The sequence below is a fragment of the Lepidochelys kempii genome, chromosome 2, assembly GCF_965140265.1.
Source record: "Lepidochelys kempii isolate rLepKem1 chromosome 2, rLepKem1.hap2, whole genome shotgun sequence".
Lineage (NCBI taxonomy): Eukaryota > Metazoa > Chordata > Testudines > Cheloniidae > Lepidochelys > Lepidochelys kempii.
Genome location: NC_133257.1, coordinates 230996829 through 231013742, shown reverse-complemented (window position 1 = coordinate 231013742; position 16914 = coordinate 230996829). Strand labels below are relative to the sequence as shown.

At 41.4% G+C, this 16914-nt stretch overlaps 1 protein-coding gene across 7 annotated transcripts in view; it reads right to left on the bottom strand.

The window, feature by feature from the left end:
- Positions 1-4049: 4049 nt before the first annotated feature.
- Positions 4050-16914, bottom strand: part of CACNB2 (calcium voltage-gated channel auxiliary subunit beta 2) — a 396121-nt gene continuing 383256 nt past the window's right edge. For 4 of the 7 annotated variants that reach the window (XM_073334158.1, XM_073334161.1, XM_073334162.1 and 1 more), the window contains 2 exons: positions 11159-11344; positions 4051-6174 (listed from right to left, as the gene is read on the bottom strand). In XM_073334158.1, coding sequence (XP_073190259.1) covers positions 5680-6174; positions 11159-11344 — 681 coding nt within the window. In that variant the 3' untranslated portion in view covers positions 4051-5679. Of the gene's footprint in view, positions 6175-11152; positions 11345-16914 lie in introns of those variants that run through there. The other 3 variants (XM_073334157.1, XM_073334163.1, XM_073334164.1) reach the window with 3 other exon arrangements.

The window sequence follows — 16914 nt, the reverse complement described above, 5'->3', positions numbered from 1 at the left end:
TTTTGTCATGAAAAATGAGTGCTGAGCTTTGAAGTTATACAACTGTAACTGTTTCTGCTTTGTTGCCAAAGACATTAAAGGGACACTTAGAGTCAAAATCCTATTGGATACTTGTTTTTCCTTTCCAGTCTTACTATACAGAGAATGAGAGGTGGGAGAGAATATAAATGTATATATTGTGCTCCCTTTTAATCAGTCATTCTCTGTATGGTGACAGACTGGCTTGGTTATAGTAGGTTTTACTTTCTAGTTGCTTATGCAGTACCTAGTGCAGAATGTTAAAATCCCAAATGAAGATGTTAAACATTGAATAAAAAAGGATTCTTGCTACAAAACCTAGATCATGTGTCTAAACTACCTGACTGTAGCCCTTTAAAAACAAAGTCTCAAAGCAGTTTTTCCTGTTTGTAGAAATGCTTAGAGATAAGCAGGGGGGAAAAGTCTTACAACAGTACCAACTCTAGAAATTCATCTTCATCAATGTAAAGGTAAGTACCTAAAGTTTCATGAAAAAACGAGTCCTTGTGGCACCTTAGAGACTAACACATTTATTTGGGCATATGCTTTCGTGGGCTATAACCCACTTCATCGATGGGAGCTGCAGGAAGCCAATGGGAGCTGTGGGAAGCGGCAGCCAGCTGCAGGTGGCCTTGCCTGCGGAAGGTCAATGTAAACAAACTGTCTCACGGCCTGCCAGCAGATTACCCTGATGGGCTGCAGGTTGCCCACCACTGTTCTAGGTTATATATTTTTGATTGAGACTTCTAGAAAAACTGTTAAAGAATGACAACTTTTCTAACCTTCATTAAATAATTTAGCACCAAATTTGGTTCATACTATTATAATTTGTTGAAAGATCTATAGATACACACACACACACACACACACACACACACCTATATCTATCTCTCTCCAGGGGTGATCAGATTAACAAAATATGTATTAGTTAAAGGAACGAAATTTTGATCTGATATTACACCTTGTATAACCCATTGGCTTTTTAAAGATTTGTTTGCTGCCTAGGAACACACTATTACAATGCTGTGCTATAGAAAGAAATGGTGACCGTATGTGCCTATGCAATCCAGTTCTTATGTAAAAATTGGAGGGTAACTTAGAAGAGTCGTTCTGGGAATTTGACTGAGAATCAAAGCAATATTAGTATTAAGAGTATTCACAAGAAAATGGCATATGCATATTACATTCACAAAATGTTTCACTCCCTCACAATTAGGTGGAAGATGTGAGATATACAGGCAGAATGTATAATAGAAGAATGTTACTTCACAGTGTGAAAAGCAACTTCTCCATTCCTTGCCTACCTTGGCAGAGCTGCTTACGATGTACTTTTCTCCTGAGGGGAGGGAATGGAGCAGAGTAAAGTGAAGATTGTAAAAGATTCAGAGGAATATGCCAATGGTATCTGGGACATAATCCATTCAATCTGAATTACTGGGGGCTCAGACGACAATGGTAAGAAGATATCAGAGAACTTACAGAAAAGGAAAAACTAAAGGATGTTGCTTCCTGAAACACGATATAGGAGGCAAAGCCCTTACGACAAATTATTAATATTAATAAATAAATTATGTCGACAGAAAATGCATTACTGTGAAATCAATTATCTACTGATTTAAAATTTGGCTAATGAGCAGGCGTGGCATGTTCTGAAAGCCAGTTTCAGTGACTAACAAACCAACAAAGCTTAGAAATGATTAGCAGTAAAATCCATACTGCCCCACAGCTGTTCAACAGGGTGACATTCACTTCTGATTAGTAGGGCTGGGGAACACTCTGACACCACACGGTTTGTAGATGAGTAGCCACATCAGAGGGGGAGGGAAGAGGTTACAGCTGCTCTGCACTTTGACCCTGGGTTTGGGGGGACGGGGGTTCACCACCTCATGCCTCACCTACAAAAAAGCCAAACACTCGGCTTGTGTGGGCAAAAATGAGCTTCTTCCACAGCATTTTGCAAGTCTTTCTACATCTCATGGTGTAAACCACTGCCCTAGTTTGCTTTGGTTAAATAGGGCCAAATCAAGAAGTGAAACTGAGTAGTTACATACTACAGTTTCAAAACAAAACAAAACCCCTCTTCTCCACTACCAAACTCCAGAGACTGTAAATAAAAAAAACAAGTGACACACGCCATCCTGGGGTTTTAACAGAGTCATATACTATCTTTTCCTGGATAATGGTTAGTCAGTTGACTGATGGACTGCAAAATGATTTTTTAAACCTCCTGTCATTCCACACCTCATCCCCATCCTGATCCTAGCTTCCTGCATACATATATTTGCTCTTTCTTACGCACTGGTCTGTATGCACAGAATACCCTCCCTGCTCTGATCTGAATGACCACTCCTCATTCTGCCTTCAAATCGCTTCTCAAGAGCGCATTCTTCCATGGTGTCTACAAGAAACTGAACAACTGATAGCAGTTGGGTTGAACTGGGCGGTTGGTTAGCATCGGTGTGTATTGATTTAAAAAAGACGTACAGAAAGGAATGTAATAAAATGTGCATGTACACTGTATAAATTCAATTGCATCCCTTTCCCTTCACCCTGCCTATGCTGATTGTCCTGAGGGCAAAAAAATAGGGAACTAGCGAGATACATGGATCACCTCTCCTGGGCAGGTTGCGGCATGTTTTATCATGCTTCCCATCCCTTTATCTTTTTAGCTTGGCAGGGTAGGGCGGCTGTTTCTTACTGTGGGTTTGTGCAGTGCATATACACGAGGGCCTTGAGGCGGCTTGGGACCTCTGGCACCATCACAATAGAAATAAATATTACCAAACTTTGCAAGTGGCTAACCATCAAGGAAAAAGTACTTCACTACCGCAGCCTTTCATCTCTCCGCCAGTTGAAGTATTTTAAAACATGCTGGTCAATACTTCCACTTGCCAAATGCTTTTCAACAGTAGAGTATTGTAGCCAGCAGCTGATATTGGAAGTGACAAGGCCGTACTACAACCACTTTCTCACTGGGGGAGAACTGGCATGTGCAGAATGATAAGAAAATGAAATTGCTAGTTCAAGGAATGCACGGGGGGGGCAGGGGTCGCCGGGCCATGACTAGCTGTTTCGGGAGGCACAGCCTCCCCTAACCGGCCCTCCATACAATTTCAGAAACCCGATGCGGCCCTCAGGCCAAAAAGTTTGCCCACCCCTGATATAAAGAGATGCACAAACTGGCAAAGTTGCCATTTATAGCTGCTTTGAGATTTCAAATGCTGCAAAAAACTTTCTCTAAGAAATATTTTGAGGACAAAAACCTACATGGAATGGAAGTCAAAATAAAAGGCTAGGTTTTGACTGCCAAGGGTGGAAGCCACAGGTAGTTTCTATGCAGGAACTAACTGACATACTAGCTGGAGTAGGTGAGAGAATTACCATTCGCAGCTCAGTAACGTCAAGCTGGTAAAATTGCTAGAGTCGGAATGTTGAGGGCAAGGATCTATAACAATGATCTGAAACATTTCAAACAGCAAATATACTTGCAACATGGGTTCCCACTGATGAACTGATACAGCTCCATGTTAAAAAAGACCCCAACATGTACATATACAGCCACCATTTGTACAAAGTCATTTAGTAGTGTAACAGGTCTACAAACTATCTTCATTTTGCTAGCAAGGTAGTTAAAGTGTATACAAATGCTTAGAACTTTGTTTCTGGAAAGAGACCCTTACCGTCCCTTCCCCCAGCGCACACTTTCAGTCAAATGCCGTTCTTGGATGCCTATGAGTGACAGCAACGGGAGTTATGATCAGATACCCGACAGGAAAATTTCACCCTCTATTTATAAAAAAAATACTCCAAAGTCTTTTTTAGGGAAAAAATATTTCCCAAAGGGTGGAAACATAATTATCTAGACCTGGAATAAAGGAATGGAATTTTTTTAAATGAATCTCATGTATTTCTTACACATTTCACTATAATGATATAAAATACTTGGTCAGGCAATTCCCATATCCACCTTTTTGCAAGAAAATATATAAACTATAAACACATGCACAGTTATAAATAAGTATGACCCCAATTCTATATTCTTTATATAATCTGAGCTACTTACAAGCACGGGGAGTGTTTGATTCTTAAAACTAGTAAAATTATGGGATCTGAAGCCGAAAAGTAATACATTGTGTCCCACTTACCAGTAAAACAGGTACTCGGTGCACAACATAGTGAGTTGTCACTCCATTTGATTTCAACACGTTTTTCTAGTGAGTTCATAACGGATTGGACCTTTGGTTATAACAGTCCTTTTTCTGGGCTCTTACTGGCAGACACACTTTTGGCTGAAGGAGGAGCACAGACCTGGCTGCAAAGTAGGACTACAGAGTAAGTGGCAAGTGTAGAAAAAAGTGGAGAAGCTACCAAAAAATTTATTTTCCAACAAAATAACTCTCCACAAGCTGTGTAAACTTTTCTTACTAAAACAAATACTCTAAAACACAAAGATTTTACATTTCCAGTGAAACACTTACAGTAACATTTGCCTGTGTTTTTACTCTCCTGGAGTCTCAACAAACAGCCAGCAGATTTATGCTTTCCCAATTACGTGTAGCAATAAACTGCCTCATGTTCCCTGACTGCAATTCAGATTTTGAAAATAACAGCTAGAATAAAGAAACTACTGGTTGGAATTTTGAGTCATCTCTTATTTCCTTCACTAGATCCTCTTAGACACACTGAACTTCTGCATGTGCACACGCCCACCGCCCACCATGATGTATGCTCCACCATTCTGACAACAAGACAAAAATTAGAGTGTGTCCATTACAATTTGTGTGAAGTGTGTAGAACAATTTATAGTGCTAGGTTAGTTGTCAATTTAAAATGAAAAATAAGTTTGCAAGGACAGCATAAAATATAGGAATCAAACCTTTTATCTCAAGCATTCATTCATTCATATTTACAGTAAGTACAAGCTTTCAGCTATAGAAGAAAAAATGTCTAGATTGAACACTCTTACAAATTTCCTGAAGGAGGCTAGTTCCAGTTGCTAGTAATTCAAAAGCAAATCTGCTGACTTGGCATTAGGACTCTAAAACAGTGTGGTCAAACTTATATAGTAAGAAGGTGTCTGCAGAAATAACATTTATAAACTGTATATACAGTACACAGTACCAGTACATAGAAAATAGATTTTGACTTTATGATTCCCTGTGTGTAAGGCAAGACTGAATTCTGTCCCCAAATGGAGTCCACTAGAGGTACAAGCAACAGATAGTGGCTCTTAAATCAATATGCAAATCAAGTGCATACAAATTAAAAATCAAAACAGATGCGTTTCAGTTTTGTGTGTGCTGATTCTGGCTTGCTGACTACACGGGAGGTTATTGAACACCAGCTGTACCTTGTTTTAAAACACTAACACCACCTTGATGGCAACAGATATTGTCCAAGTGGCTGCGACAAAAAACAGCTTGAGAAAAGCACAGTACAACATCAGGAGCTCTGCAGTTGTACTATGCCAATTTACATAGCACTAATCCAAAAAAGGAGTATATGAATATTCTATTTCATGCTATTGCTATGCAAGCAACAGCAATGCAAAACAGCACACAGAAGGATACCATATGTTCTGCAATGAAGAACCCAAAGATATTTTCAAGGGGCGTTGTTATACAAGACTTCAAAGAAACACAAAACTGCCAGAGGCAAAAGTTACTGGCGGATGTATACATCCCGGTTCCAGTCTCCTGTGTCGTTGCGTTTTCTAGATATCACTTCCCCATCTTTGTCACAATATTGGTCCCTTGATTTATGACGACTGCGTTGTTTGTTGCATTCGTTGTGGTCCTGCTCTCGGTCCCTTTCCTTTGAGCGATGCCTTGATTCCCTATGTCTGTGATCACTGCTCCCATGTGACTCGTCTCTATGACTGTGATCCCTGTGAGAATCATTGTGGTCTCCATGCTCATGTGAGTACTCTTCCTTTGGTTCTATGTAAGCTGAATCTCTGCTGTCTTGGGTTTCTGAGTCAAACGTTTCTTGCCTAGATAGGCCTCGGCTAACACCACTGCGGTGGTTATGGTGTTGTGCTGAGGAAGATGAACGATGTTGAAATTTCTTCATGGGTTCAATCCGTGCTTCCTCTTCAACTTGTGAGCCAGTTCGTTCTGGGGCTGAATGGTCATTCCTCTGATCTCCTTGAGAGCCCTGGTTAGTGTCACAATAGACAGTAAATTTGCAATCATAGGCACATATTTAAAGACATTTCCTCAATACAAATTAAGCTAAAAACAATAAAAGCAGTAATTTACATACACGACAATTCACTGTGAATCTAATCCAGAAATTGTTAGAATTAAACTTTTACTGAACATATTGTATTGTAATACAAGTGAGCCCTTCCATCCCAAGCAGGATGCGGGGAAGCAGTCAGTTTGTTCTGTGGTAGGTCCCTGGCTTGTGCAACATCTTCATTTTCTGAACATTCCAGTTAGCAACAACTGCAGTCACAACATGGAGGATGCAGGGGCAGAACTAGGAATTCAGAAGAGCTAGAGAGGATATGTCAGCTTCAGAGAGGGTAGGTATCAGAGGATATCAGAAACTTCTTTGAGGACAGGTATCATTGGAGACAGTCTTTAAAACACAGCTGGGTGAATGCTGAAGGGGTGGATATAGCAGTGGAAGGCCAAGATTTTGGCCTCTGGTTTTATTTTAAGAATTAAGATATGGCTTGACCTGGTATTGCTCATACTTGTATTATAATACCAATAATATCATTGCCCCTCTAGGTTTTTTGGTAACAATTTCAGTTCTCTCACTGTGATGAGACACTTGGCAATAATCATTTAACTATAAGGTCAAAGTCCAAGGAAAATGGAGGGACAATGATATTCTCACAAACAATTTCCTAACGTAGTGCTACTACATAAGAGTGAAATAAGAATTACCCAGTACAATCAAACCTAGTCTTCGTCAGCACAGTGTTTGAAATCACTGCAAAATGAACAATTGTGATTATTTAGCTCAGTTTTGGGGTTCCGTTACATTTACCTGCATTTGTCCCAAAACAACAGCCAAATGATTGCTGAGAATTAATTTCAGAATTAAGAAAGAAACAGTGTCCTGCCAAAAGGAATAGTCTTGAACACCTTTAGCTAGGAACTTCAATACGAAGCTATCACTGCAGGTACAAAGTTAAATCAAACTAGTAGTTCAAAGCCCTTGCTGTTGCCTGGGTGCGGCAGTTGGGCCAAGTAATCCACCTTCTCAGCAGTCTCCCTCATTCAAGCAATGAAACGGTTGTATGCAAATTAGCTATAGGGTAAGGCTGGTGACTGAGTGATCTTTGACATCACAATGGTCTGGGACTCTTGGCATGGCATAGATACATGCCTTACTATACACTGCACCGGTATAATTTGTAAAGTACAAACTGCTGAGAATTTAAAAATTGGATGGTAACAGACTATGAACCTCAATTATGATTGAACTGGGTGGTATTCTGAACAAAAAGAGCTCTCATCTATGCTTGTAACTGTTTCCAATTGCTTCACACTGACTCAACAGACATTCTTGGCTTCAGGGTGACACACAACGTAAAAATCCTAGATTATTATTATATAGGTAGAATTTAACACAGTAGTAAATCTGTTTATCCGAGTACAGTAAAAGCTATAATTGCATCTGCTTTGCCAAATTACATGGGAGATTATATCACTTGTGTTGTTCAGATTCATGAGTTTCTGACATCCTGTCTCTGTCAACACAAGACTCTAGGCTCTACTGAGGAAGTATTTTGTTTCTGTTTTGGTCATTATTTAGCTGATGTTGGCCTTTTGGGAGGGGGGTGTATTAAATATGAACTTGAATAGTTAGTACTATTCAGCAAGGTGGGTGGAAAGAAATGCCCAGAGTTGGTGTCTGAATAAAAAATACATATTTATTATGTTCTGTTAGAATAAATTAAAAAATAAAGGAAATAGTCTGAATTAATGATCTGCTCTAAATTTATGAAAAAAATCAAAGTTTGTCACAAGGACGGATTTTAAAGCACACAAAATAAGAACAGTTATATGGGTATTTTAATTTCCAAATGGTCAAAATGTCAAATACAATCAATGTTACAGAATTTTGATCAGTAAAATTCACAGACAGCAATTTGCTGTGGTTTAAGAGCAAGTGCAAAACTTCTAGTTGCTCTGAAGAAAAGAATGTTTTATGAATTCAGATCCAGTTGGTCTGCTTTGACCGGAAACAAAGGGCTAAGGAAACTATACTTTCCCCCCGTTCCAACTTCAGAAATTGTTAGTGCAAAAAAAAAAAAATCTAATTGAAGCCATGGGCACCTCCATAGTGAGAACTGGCCCCTAATATTACAGATGGACTGAGGAGGAAGCATTTGGATCCAGATTAATATTTAGGTTAAATTTTGGGGTTGTGGATCAAAGTCAAATTAGGACTAGGATTTGGGTTTTGTTTCAGGAGTGCTGAAGTCTTATGAACTGTTCTAAGAAGAGTTCTGTCCAAAAAGATGGAAATATTATGAGATCAGCTCTTTTCAGAGATTTCAGGCTGAAATCTTTCAGTTCTTGTAAGATTTTAGCTGCATCAAAACAAGAAAGGGAAAACAGGCCCTCCTAGTTTTGTATCCTAACAGTGGGTTCAGATCTGGAGACTGGAATGCAAGTTCACTCCATTCCTAAACTTTCTAGAGGCTCAGATATGAGGTTCCAGCTTTGGCCCACCTCTGCTTAAAATATATCTTCATATGATGAAGCAGAAGGAAGTTAAGGTTCCAGATTTTAAACGGGACCACCTTTGCTCAGCATTTCAGGATTAATAAACCATCAAACAAAACCGTGAAAGAGTAAAGATAGTTTTATTTTTAGTACTTAAAATAAAAACCTGTGAATTTGTAAGAAGAGATCACAGAGTTCAGACAGGTGAAATTAATAACCCATTATGGTCCTTGAACAGGGTGGTTAAAAATCAATGTACACTAACATAGGTTGGTAGAACATAGAAATAGCCATTCAAAGGCATAAAAAGGCATGAGCAATACTGTAGCTATACAGTTGTACCTAGCACACTATATAACACTGCTGGGTAACTTCAATACCTAGACTGCTCTTCCAGCACACTTCAATTCAGAGCAGTTTTTCAGCCCTGGGGACAAACAAAGGCAGGAGCTAGCTGGGGCAGACACTCTCTTTTCCCCAGGATGCTCTGTGAAGAGAGACATATCCTACAGACTGCATTAAAGTGATTTTCCTTGCAGGGAAGAGCCTGCCAAGTCTGCAATTTCACTGGGAAATCTCCATTAAAATAAAGCCTTCACTGCAGGGAAAATATTTGCAAGAGCTACAAAAAACAAAACACTTCAGCAGTTGAAATTTTAAATGCAGGGACCCATTCTTTCTACCGTCTTGCCCACACTGGCACTTTACAGCACTGAAACTTTGAGCTTTATATAAACTTTTGATGCAAGTTTCAGCGCTGTAAGCAGGGAACTGCGCTCCCAGCACTGGGAGCTATTCCCCTCATGGAAGTGGTTTTATTACAGCGCTGGGAGAGCTCTCTCCCAGCACCGGAGCCGTGACTACACAGCCGCGTTAAAGCACTGTCACGGCAGCACTTTAACGTCAGCTGTGCCGCCAGACCCAGGGAAATGTTTCTGTCAGTCGTCGGGACGGCCTCGAAAATGCAGAAGCTGATCATAAGTAAATCTTAGTCTGAAATTGGGATGGAAGAATCGGCTATTTTAGTTGAGGCAAATGTGACTCTAATCCTCTCCATGACCTCCGCAGATCCAACGTGGCTCCAAAGATACAGGGCATCAGGATGCCACTTATCATTCATACAGCAGAAGCATCTGAAGTCCCCAACCAAAATCAGAGCCCTATTGTGCTTGGTACAATAGGAAGAAAGAGTTACTAATTAGGCAAGGCAGACAAAGGGTGGGAGTGGAAACAGAGATGCAGTGACTTCTTAAAGTCACACAGCGGGTCAGTGACAGAGCTGGGAACAGAACCCATGTCTCGTTGTAACACCAACAGAGCCCAGTCGTTGATGGGTGGGATTGAATCTGGGACCTTTGGAGCTAAATGCATGAGCCTCTACTGCATGAGCTAAAAGCCATATGGCTATTAGCTAAGGCTGTAGAGAAGACTCATTAATCTCTCTCTCTAAGTGACAGGTTTCAGAGTAACAGCCATGTTAGTCTGTATTCGCAAAAAGAAAAGGAGTACTTGTGGCACCTTAGAGACTAACCAATTTATCTGAGCGTAAGCTTTCGTGAGCTACAGCTCACTTCATCGGATGAAGTGAGCTGTAGCTCTCTCTCTAAGTGGTCTCAGTGTCACTAGAGGGGACAGAACACCACACCAAGAAGGTAGGTGGGTTACATCTTGATTCCCCATCCAATGCTCCATTGGCTAGCACACACTGGATCTCAAATTCCCACTGGCATAATATGCTAGCATATAAGGAGGGTACGATGAGGGAAGTGTGTGATCTGATGGCCAGTGGATAACGGAGCCATGGAGGGGCCACTTCATCCTCATGACTGCAGTAGTGTAGTGGCTATAAAGTGACTCCATTACCACTCCATTGCCTGTGGAGGTGGAGGGATGGATTCCTCCCCAGCTTGTCCCTGTGGAACTCTCTCACACACAGCCCAGTCACTTAGGCAGGGCTCTGGGATATTAGTCACTTTGAAAGTTACCAGAGGCAGTGACATGCATGGCATTACTGTTAATCCTGTTGTATAACTGTGACTGAATCATATATGAAGAGTTATAAAAATGCTGGTGGCTGGTAAGTATGTTACTGCAGCAGTGGTTGTTCTGGGCATGAGGAACTTCCACTTCCCATCACCATACATTTCAGCCAGGCCCTTTCACCCTTTGGAATCCAAAGATGTCTTGCAAATCAGCAAGTAAGGAAACAAATGCTCGTGTGAATACAATGAAGATCACAAGAAAAGTGTCTGTCTTCAAGTATTTACATTATAAAGAGCAAATGATTTTTCCTAAGTGCAGAGCTCTTCTGCTCTATCAATTTCCGGCTCCCAGTGAAACACATTTAGCAACTTCTGTTATCAGAATTCACACTGTGTGCCCTGGCAAGTCTCCCTCCCTTTGCAGAAGTGAATGGCGGTGAGACAAAAGAGAGAGAGAGGAAACTATACCTGTAAATTTATGTTTGGACCTGGGCTGATAGGAAGAGTGGCTGTTGCAAGTGTGCGAGTGAGAAGCTGGTTGGGAGGATTGCTGCAAGGAGGATGGGTGGCCTTCCAATAGGCTTCCAGATAGTCAGCCAGGTGCTCACAGGCATCTTCAAGCTGGTTCTCATCCAGAATTACATCAAACATTTCCTGTGAAGGAGACATTTTAGTGAGAACAGCCACCTTCGGAGCCAATATAAAACCCCAGAAGGTGCTGATGATAGACCACATTAGAAAATGCTTTTACTATTGCACCACAAATAAACCAGATTCATAATATTCATGTCCTGAATATTTTGTGACAGAACTTTAAAAAAAAAACAAAAAAAACCCCCAATTGATTTAAAAGTAATCTGTACATAATAGTGAGATTATACTTTCCATGGCAAGCCTGAATGATCGACACTTGGAAAGATATATGTAATCTGGGAAGGCAGAATTGGTATTGCAAATATATTTTAAAACTCAAATATAGAAACAGAAGTTAAACAGTAGAAGAACTTTTTAAATGTTGGACTAAAGAGATGATGGAACAAGCTACCAAAGAACATTTTGGAATCCCTATACCTAGTGATACTTCAGACAAAACTAGACAAAACTGATAATAATAATAGACAAAACAAATAATACTTAGCAGTTATGTGGTGATTGTAATCTTTAAAAAGATATTAACTAACTCATTCTTAATTTACCACTATATCCCATTCCCACTTAAAACTACGGAATGACTTCTATTGGCTTCAGTTGCAGTTGGGCGGGCCCCGTATAGACTCTAAGCTCTTTGTACGTGCCTATGCAGTGCCTAGCAAACTCTTGATATTATGGTATAGTGATGGATCTGCAAAGCAAGGGACTAGAGCTTCCATCAGCTCTTCCCAATTGTATATCCCCTTCCTCTTGACGAAGCAAGGACTACAGTTCCCATCAGTCCCCTCCCCATGGCACTTCTCCTTCCGGAGGCCAGGTAAGGGAAAAGATCCTGAATCAGGAGGTGGCAAGGCTATTTTGGGAGTGGGAGCCACATGGCAGCAGGGAGCTGGAGAGAAGCCCCAGGAACTGTGGACAGAGCCACATGTGGAACAAGCTGTGACTGCCCGTATCACAGCTGGGTTCAGGTCTGTGTGGGACTTACGGGGGAGCAGCAGCAGCAGCTAGGCTGAGAGCCAGCATGAAGGATCCCCAGTGAGAGACATTAATTGAGCTTGCCTGCAAGCCTGCAAATGCTTACTTGCTTGAATAGAGACTGGACTAGAGATCCAAACAGCACTAAGCCTGAAAAGCCCTAACTCCCAAATGGACTGCCCCAGAGATCCAAACAGGAACGGCTATTGCTCACTCTGAACTGCAGCTGTTTAAGCTTCTCTTTCTAGGGTATTTGCGACCTTTCCACTTGCCTGCCAGCTCTAGTAAAAACCTCTCTCTTAGCCACATGTCCGAACATTTCATGAGATTCACCAGGGGTAGCGCCTACAAGGCTTTTAGCTGCTGAAGCAGCTATGCTGCTTGCCTCTGGGACACAATGCACCGGGTGTGCTACTGGCAATATAGGCACGCTAGGGGTTTGGGGTACAGAGTAAACCCAACAATAAAGTATATTCATAATAATGAGCCTCACAACACAATAATGAGTGTGAGTAAATAGTAAATTTGCTGAAAAATGCATTTCTTAGGTCACTAACTGTTCACAAATTCCGGCTGAATTTGGTAATAGTTCAAGCCAAACCAAAATTGTGAAAAAATAAATTAAAAATTTGAAACAGTTTATGTAGGCCATTTCAAAATGTTTCATTTTCATTTTTCATTTTGAAAATTAGCTTTATATATATAAAAAGGTGAAAAAAATGAACGTTACTTACTTGTAACTGGAGTTCTTTGAGTTGGCTCTGGATACTCACACCTATGGATATTGTTCCACCTTGTGATGCGTAATGGTAGAATCTTCTCCAAGCAGTGTCCGCTTAGAGGCTTGCACGCCCCTGCCTACTCCTCCCCTCAGCGTCTCCCAACATATGGAGGGCAAGTGCGGGGGAGACACAGAGCCCACTCCAACCTCAGTTCCTTCCACTGCCAACCCAGAGAAAGGAATTAAAAGACTCTGAGAAAGAAGGGAAGGAGGGCAGGAAGTGTAAATATGCAGCGCTATCTTGAAGAACTCTGGTTACAAGTAACATTTCTTCTTTGAGTGGCTCTGCATAGTTCCACTTATGGATAGTTTAATAAGCAGTGCAGCAAATAACCTAGAGGAGGGAACAGAATCCTAACTGAATAGAGATGGAAGCACCAATCTATCAAATCGTGCATCAGCCCTTGAAGCCAAATCAAGAGCATACTATTTAGCAGAAGTGTGCACTGAACTCCAAGTTCTAGCCCTACAAGTCTCAGCAGCAGTGACTTGCTCAATGCAAGCAAAAGATACTGCCAAAGATCTAGTGAAATGAGATTATACCATTGTAGGCACTGGGATGTCTGTAACATGTACTATTCAACAATACATTGTTTAATCCATTTAGAAATAGTCTGGGAAGACACAGCATGACCCCTACAATTTTTAGTATAAGAGATTAATAATGTAGATTTTTTGGTAAACTTTTAATTCTATTTAAATAATATGCAAGAGCATCTAAAGAGTGTAAAAAGATTCACCTTTATTTGTATGTGGCCTTGGAAAAATTACTGGCAAATTAATTGTCTGATTGACGTGAAATTCAGAAACTATTTTTGGCAAAAACCTGAGGCCAGGTCTAAGAATCACCTCACTTTTGTGAAAAGGCATAAGTGGTAGTTTAGCCATCAAGGTATTAATTTAATTCACTCACCCTTCTGACTGGCGTTATGGCAGTAATGAATACCATCTTAACAGATAAATAATACAAAGAACACTCAGCCAAGGGTTCAAAAGGTTGCTTCATGTGTGTAGATAAAACCACATTACGTTCCCAAGGAGGGACAGGATTCCCTCCAAAGGGGAGATATGTTAGATAATCCAACAGAGAGGAAAAGCTTAGGAGATTTTCTAAAGGCCTTTGTACTATCCAGGTAAAAGACTTGGGCTCTCCTAATGTCTAGCGTGTGCACTATAGCCCCCCCATTATCACGGTGAGACTTGGGGTAAAAGGAAGGTGAATCAGTTGGTTTATGTGAAAAGACAAGGTCACCTTGGGGACGAATTTCAGGTAAGGGCCGAGAATAACCTTGTCCCCAAAACATATTGTATAAGGGGTGTGTGCTACTAGTGCCGCTAGTTCCCCTATTCTTCTCGCTGAATTGATCGCCCCAGCAAGTCTGTCTGTGAGCAAACAAGCAGCCACGGGTTCAAAGGGCGGCCTAGTCAGCCTCTTTAGCACTAAGTTTAGGTCCCATGCTGGGGTGGAATGTCTAGGTTGGGGGAAAAGTTTTACTATACCCTGATCAACTGCTTTGTGGTTGGGTGTGAGAGCACTGAGTATCCCTCTTTTGTTGATGGAAGGGTGCTATGGACACTAGGTGAACTTTGAGTGAACTGAGAAATAGTCCTGATTTCTTGAGAGTCAGTATATAATCTAGGATCTTTGGGAGAGTAGCAGATGTCGGATAAATCTGTCTGGAATTACACCAAACCTGAAACCTGGTCCACTTTTGCAGGTAAGTACAACAGGAATTTGATTTTCTACTGTGTAGTAACACTTCCTGTACCTCCACAGAACAGGATCTTTCTGTGTGCTGGAACCATGAAGGAGCCGGGCCTTGAGTCGGAGTATCCACAGGTTGGGATGGAGAGTGTGTCCTTCGTTTTGCGAGAGGAGGTAGGGAGTGGGTTGGAGAGAGATCAGCAGGCACGCCACGAGTTGTGACAAGTAAGGATACCATGCCTGTCTCAGCCAGGAGGCAGCAATCAGTAAAACATTTGTTCTTTCTCTTTTTATTTTTAATGGGACTTTCGATAGTAGAGGGAATGGGGAAAGGCATGGAGAAGATCCTTTTCCCATGGAGTAAGGAGAGCATCTCCTAAGGAGTGTTGTCCTATTCCTGCTGTGAAGCAGTAATGTGGACATTTCTTGTTCAAGTAAGTGGTAAACAGGTCTATAGTCAGTTTCCCGCACCGTCTGAATACGTCATGTAGTACTGCTGAGTTACCTCCCATTTGTGGTTGTGTGGGAACTTGTGGCTGAGACTGTCCGCCATTGTGTTTTGTACTCCTGGAAGATAGGCTGCTGCTATTATGACACTGTACGAAATGTACCAGTTCCATAGCTTTAGTGCTTCTGCACAAAGGGAGGGTGATATGGTGCCTCCCTGGTGATTTAAGTAGTACATGCATCCTCTGTTGTCTGCCAAGACCCTGGTGTGTGTACCCTTGATTAGCGGAAGGAAGTGGGTGCAGCAAGATCACATAATTGCCTAATTGATGTAGTCATATTTTGCTGTCAGAGCTTGATAGTTTGCAGTTCTGAATTTCAGTGTGGTAGATGAATAGGCCTTTATTCCAAAGAGGTCGAGGAGCTTCCAATCCCTATCACAAGGGGTGGACTTCACCTGGTACTGGCAACCAGATAATGGAGGTGAATGTCTTGGTACCGGTGGAGATTCCCATGTCCAAAGTAAACTTGGTACTGGAACTCTTGGTACTAAGCAAAGGAGACTCTTGTGTGTCAGAACCATGAGATCTTTAGATCTGGGGATGGCTGAAGAGCTGCCTCAGAAGGAGTTTTAGTCTAAAGTTCTCGGTCCTTTCGAGACCTGGACTTCAGCTGTTGGCAGAAACCACCCTTTTGGGAAATGTGGCTTTCCCCAAGGCAACAGATGCAGCCAAAATGTTTATCCACTACAAGGATGGCCTCCTTACAATAGAGGCAACTTTTAAAGCTCGGTGAACCGGGCATACCCTGTGCTGGGGCAAACCCCAGACAAAGGGGGAAAACTAAAAAAAAAAAAAAAATTTCCAAAAGAAAGAAAATAAAGAAAGCCCTACAACTAAGAAAGGGATTAACTAACTATTGAAGTGCTAAGAGAGATATAATGATCTGATGAATGGACTGCTAATAGTTTCGTTTCTAGCCAGGGGTGGTTGAGAAGGAATTGAGGGGCGTTCACCCACACAGCATTGGTTAGCTTCGTGGCAGACCACGAGCGGGAGGCCTTCACCGTTGCAGATGGAAAGCATCAGAGATGGACTGACTGTCTCTTCCTGCTCTCAAGTAGAAGATGCAATTCTTCCTGTTGAACCTTGTAGCAAACAGGTACACATCTAGTTGACCCCAAATGGAAAAGATGCTCTGAGTCAACTGATCCTTCGTGTACCATTCATTCGAGAACTATCCCTGTTGAGACTATCTGGAATCATGCTGTTCTCTCCTGTTAAATGCAGGGCCACTGGGTAATTATCATGTCAAGTTCATCAGCCCCATAATCTGATTGCCTCTGGACACAGCTGAGTGGAGTGAGCACTCCTATTTGTTGATGTATTGTCTGTCACTGCTTCCTGTGTATGTGAGTGAGGAATGATCTGAGGGCCAGATGAATGGCTCTGAACTCCAACACACACACATTTTATATATATATAGTAGATGGATGCTTTCTGTCTGCAACGGTGAAGGGCCCTTCTATATGCTTTTCCCCTTTTCCATTGATTCAGAAAGTGGTGAGGAAGAGTGGTCAGGACAGGGCAAGGATAATTCTAATTATATATATATATAATATATATATATCACACACGTCTGAGTCATCTTTACAGTCAAGGTCAT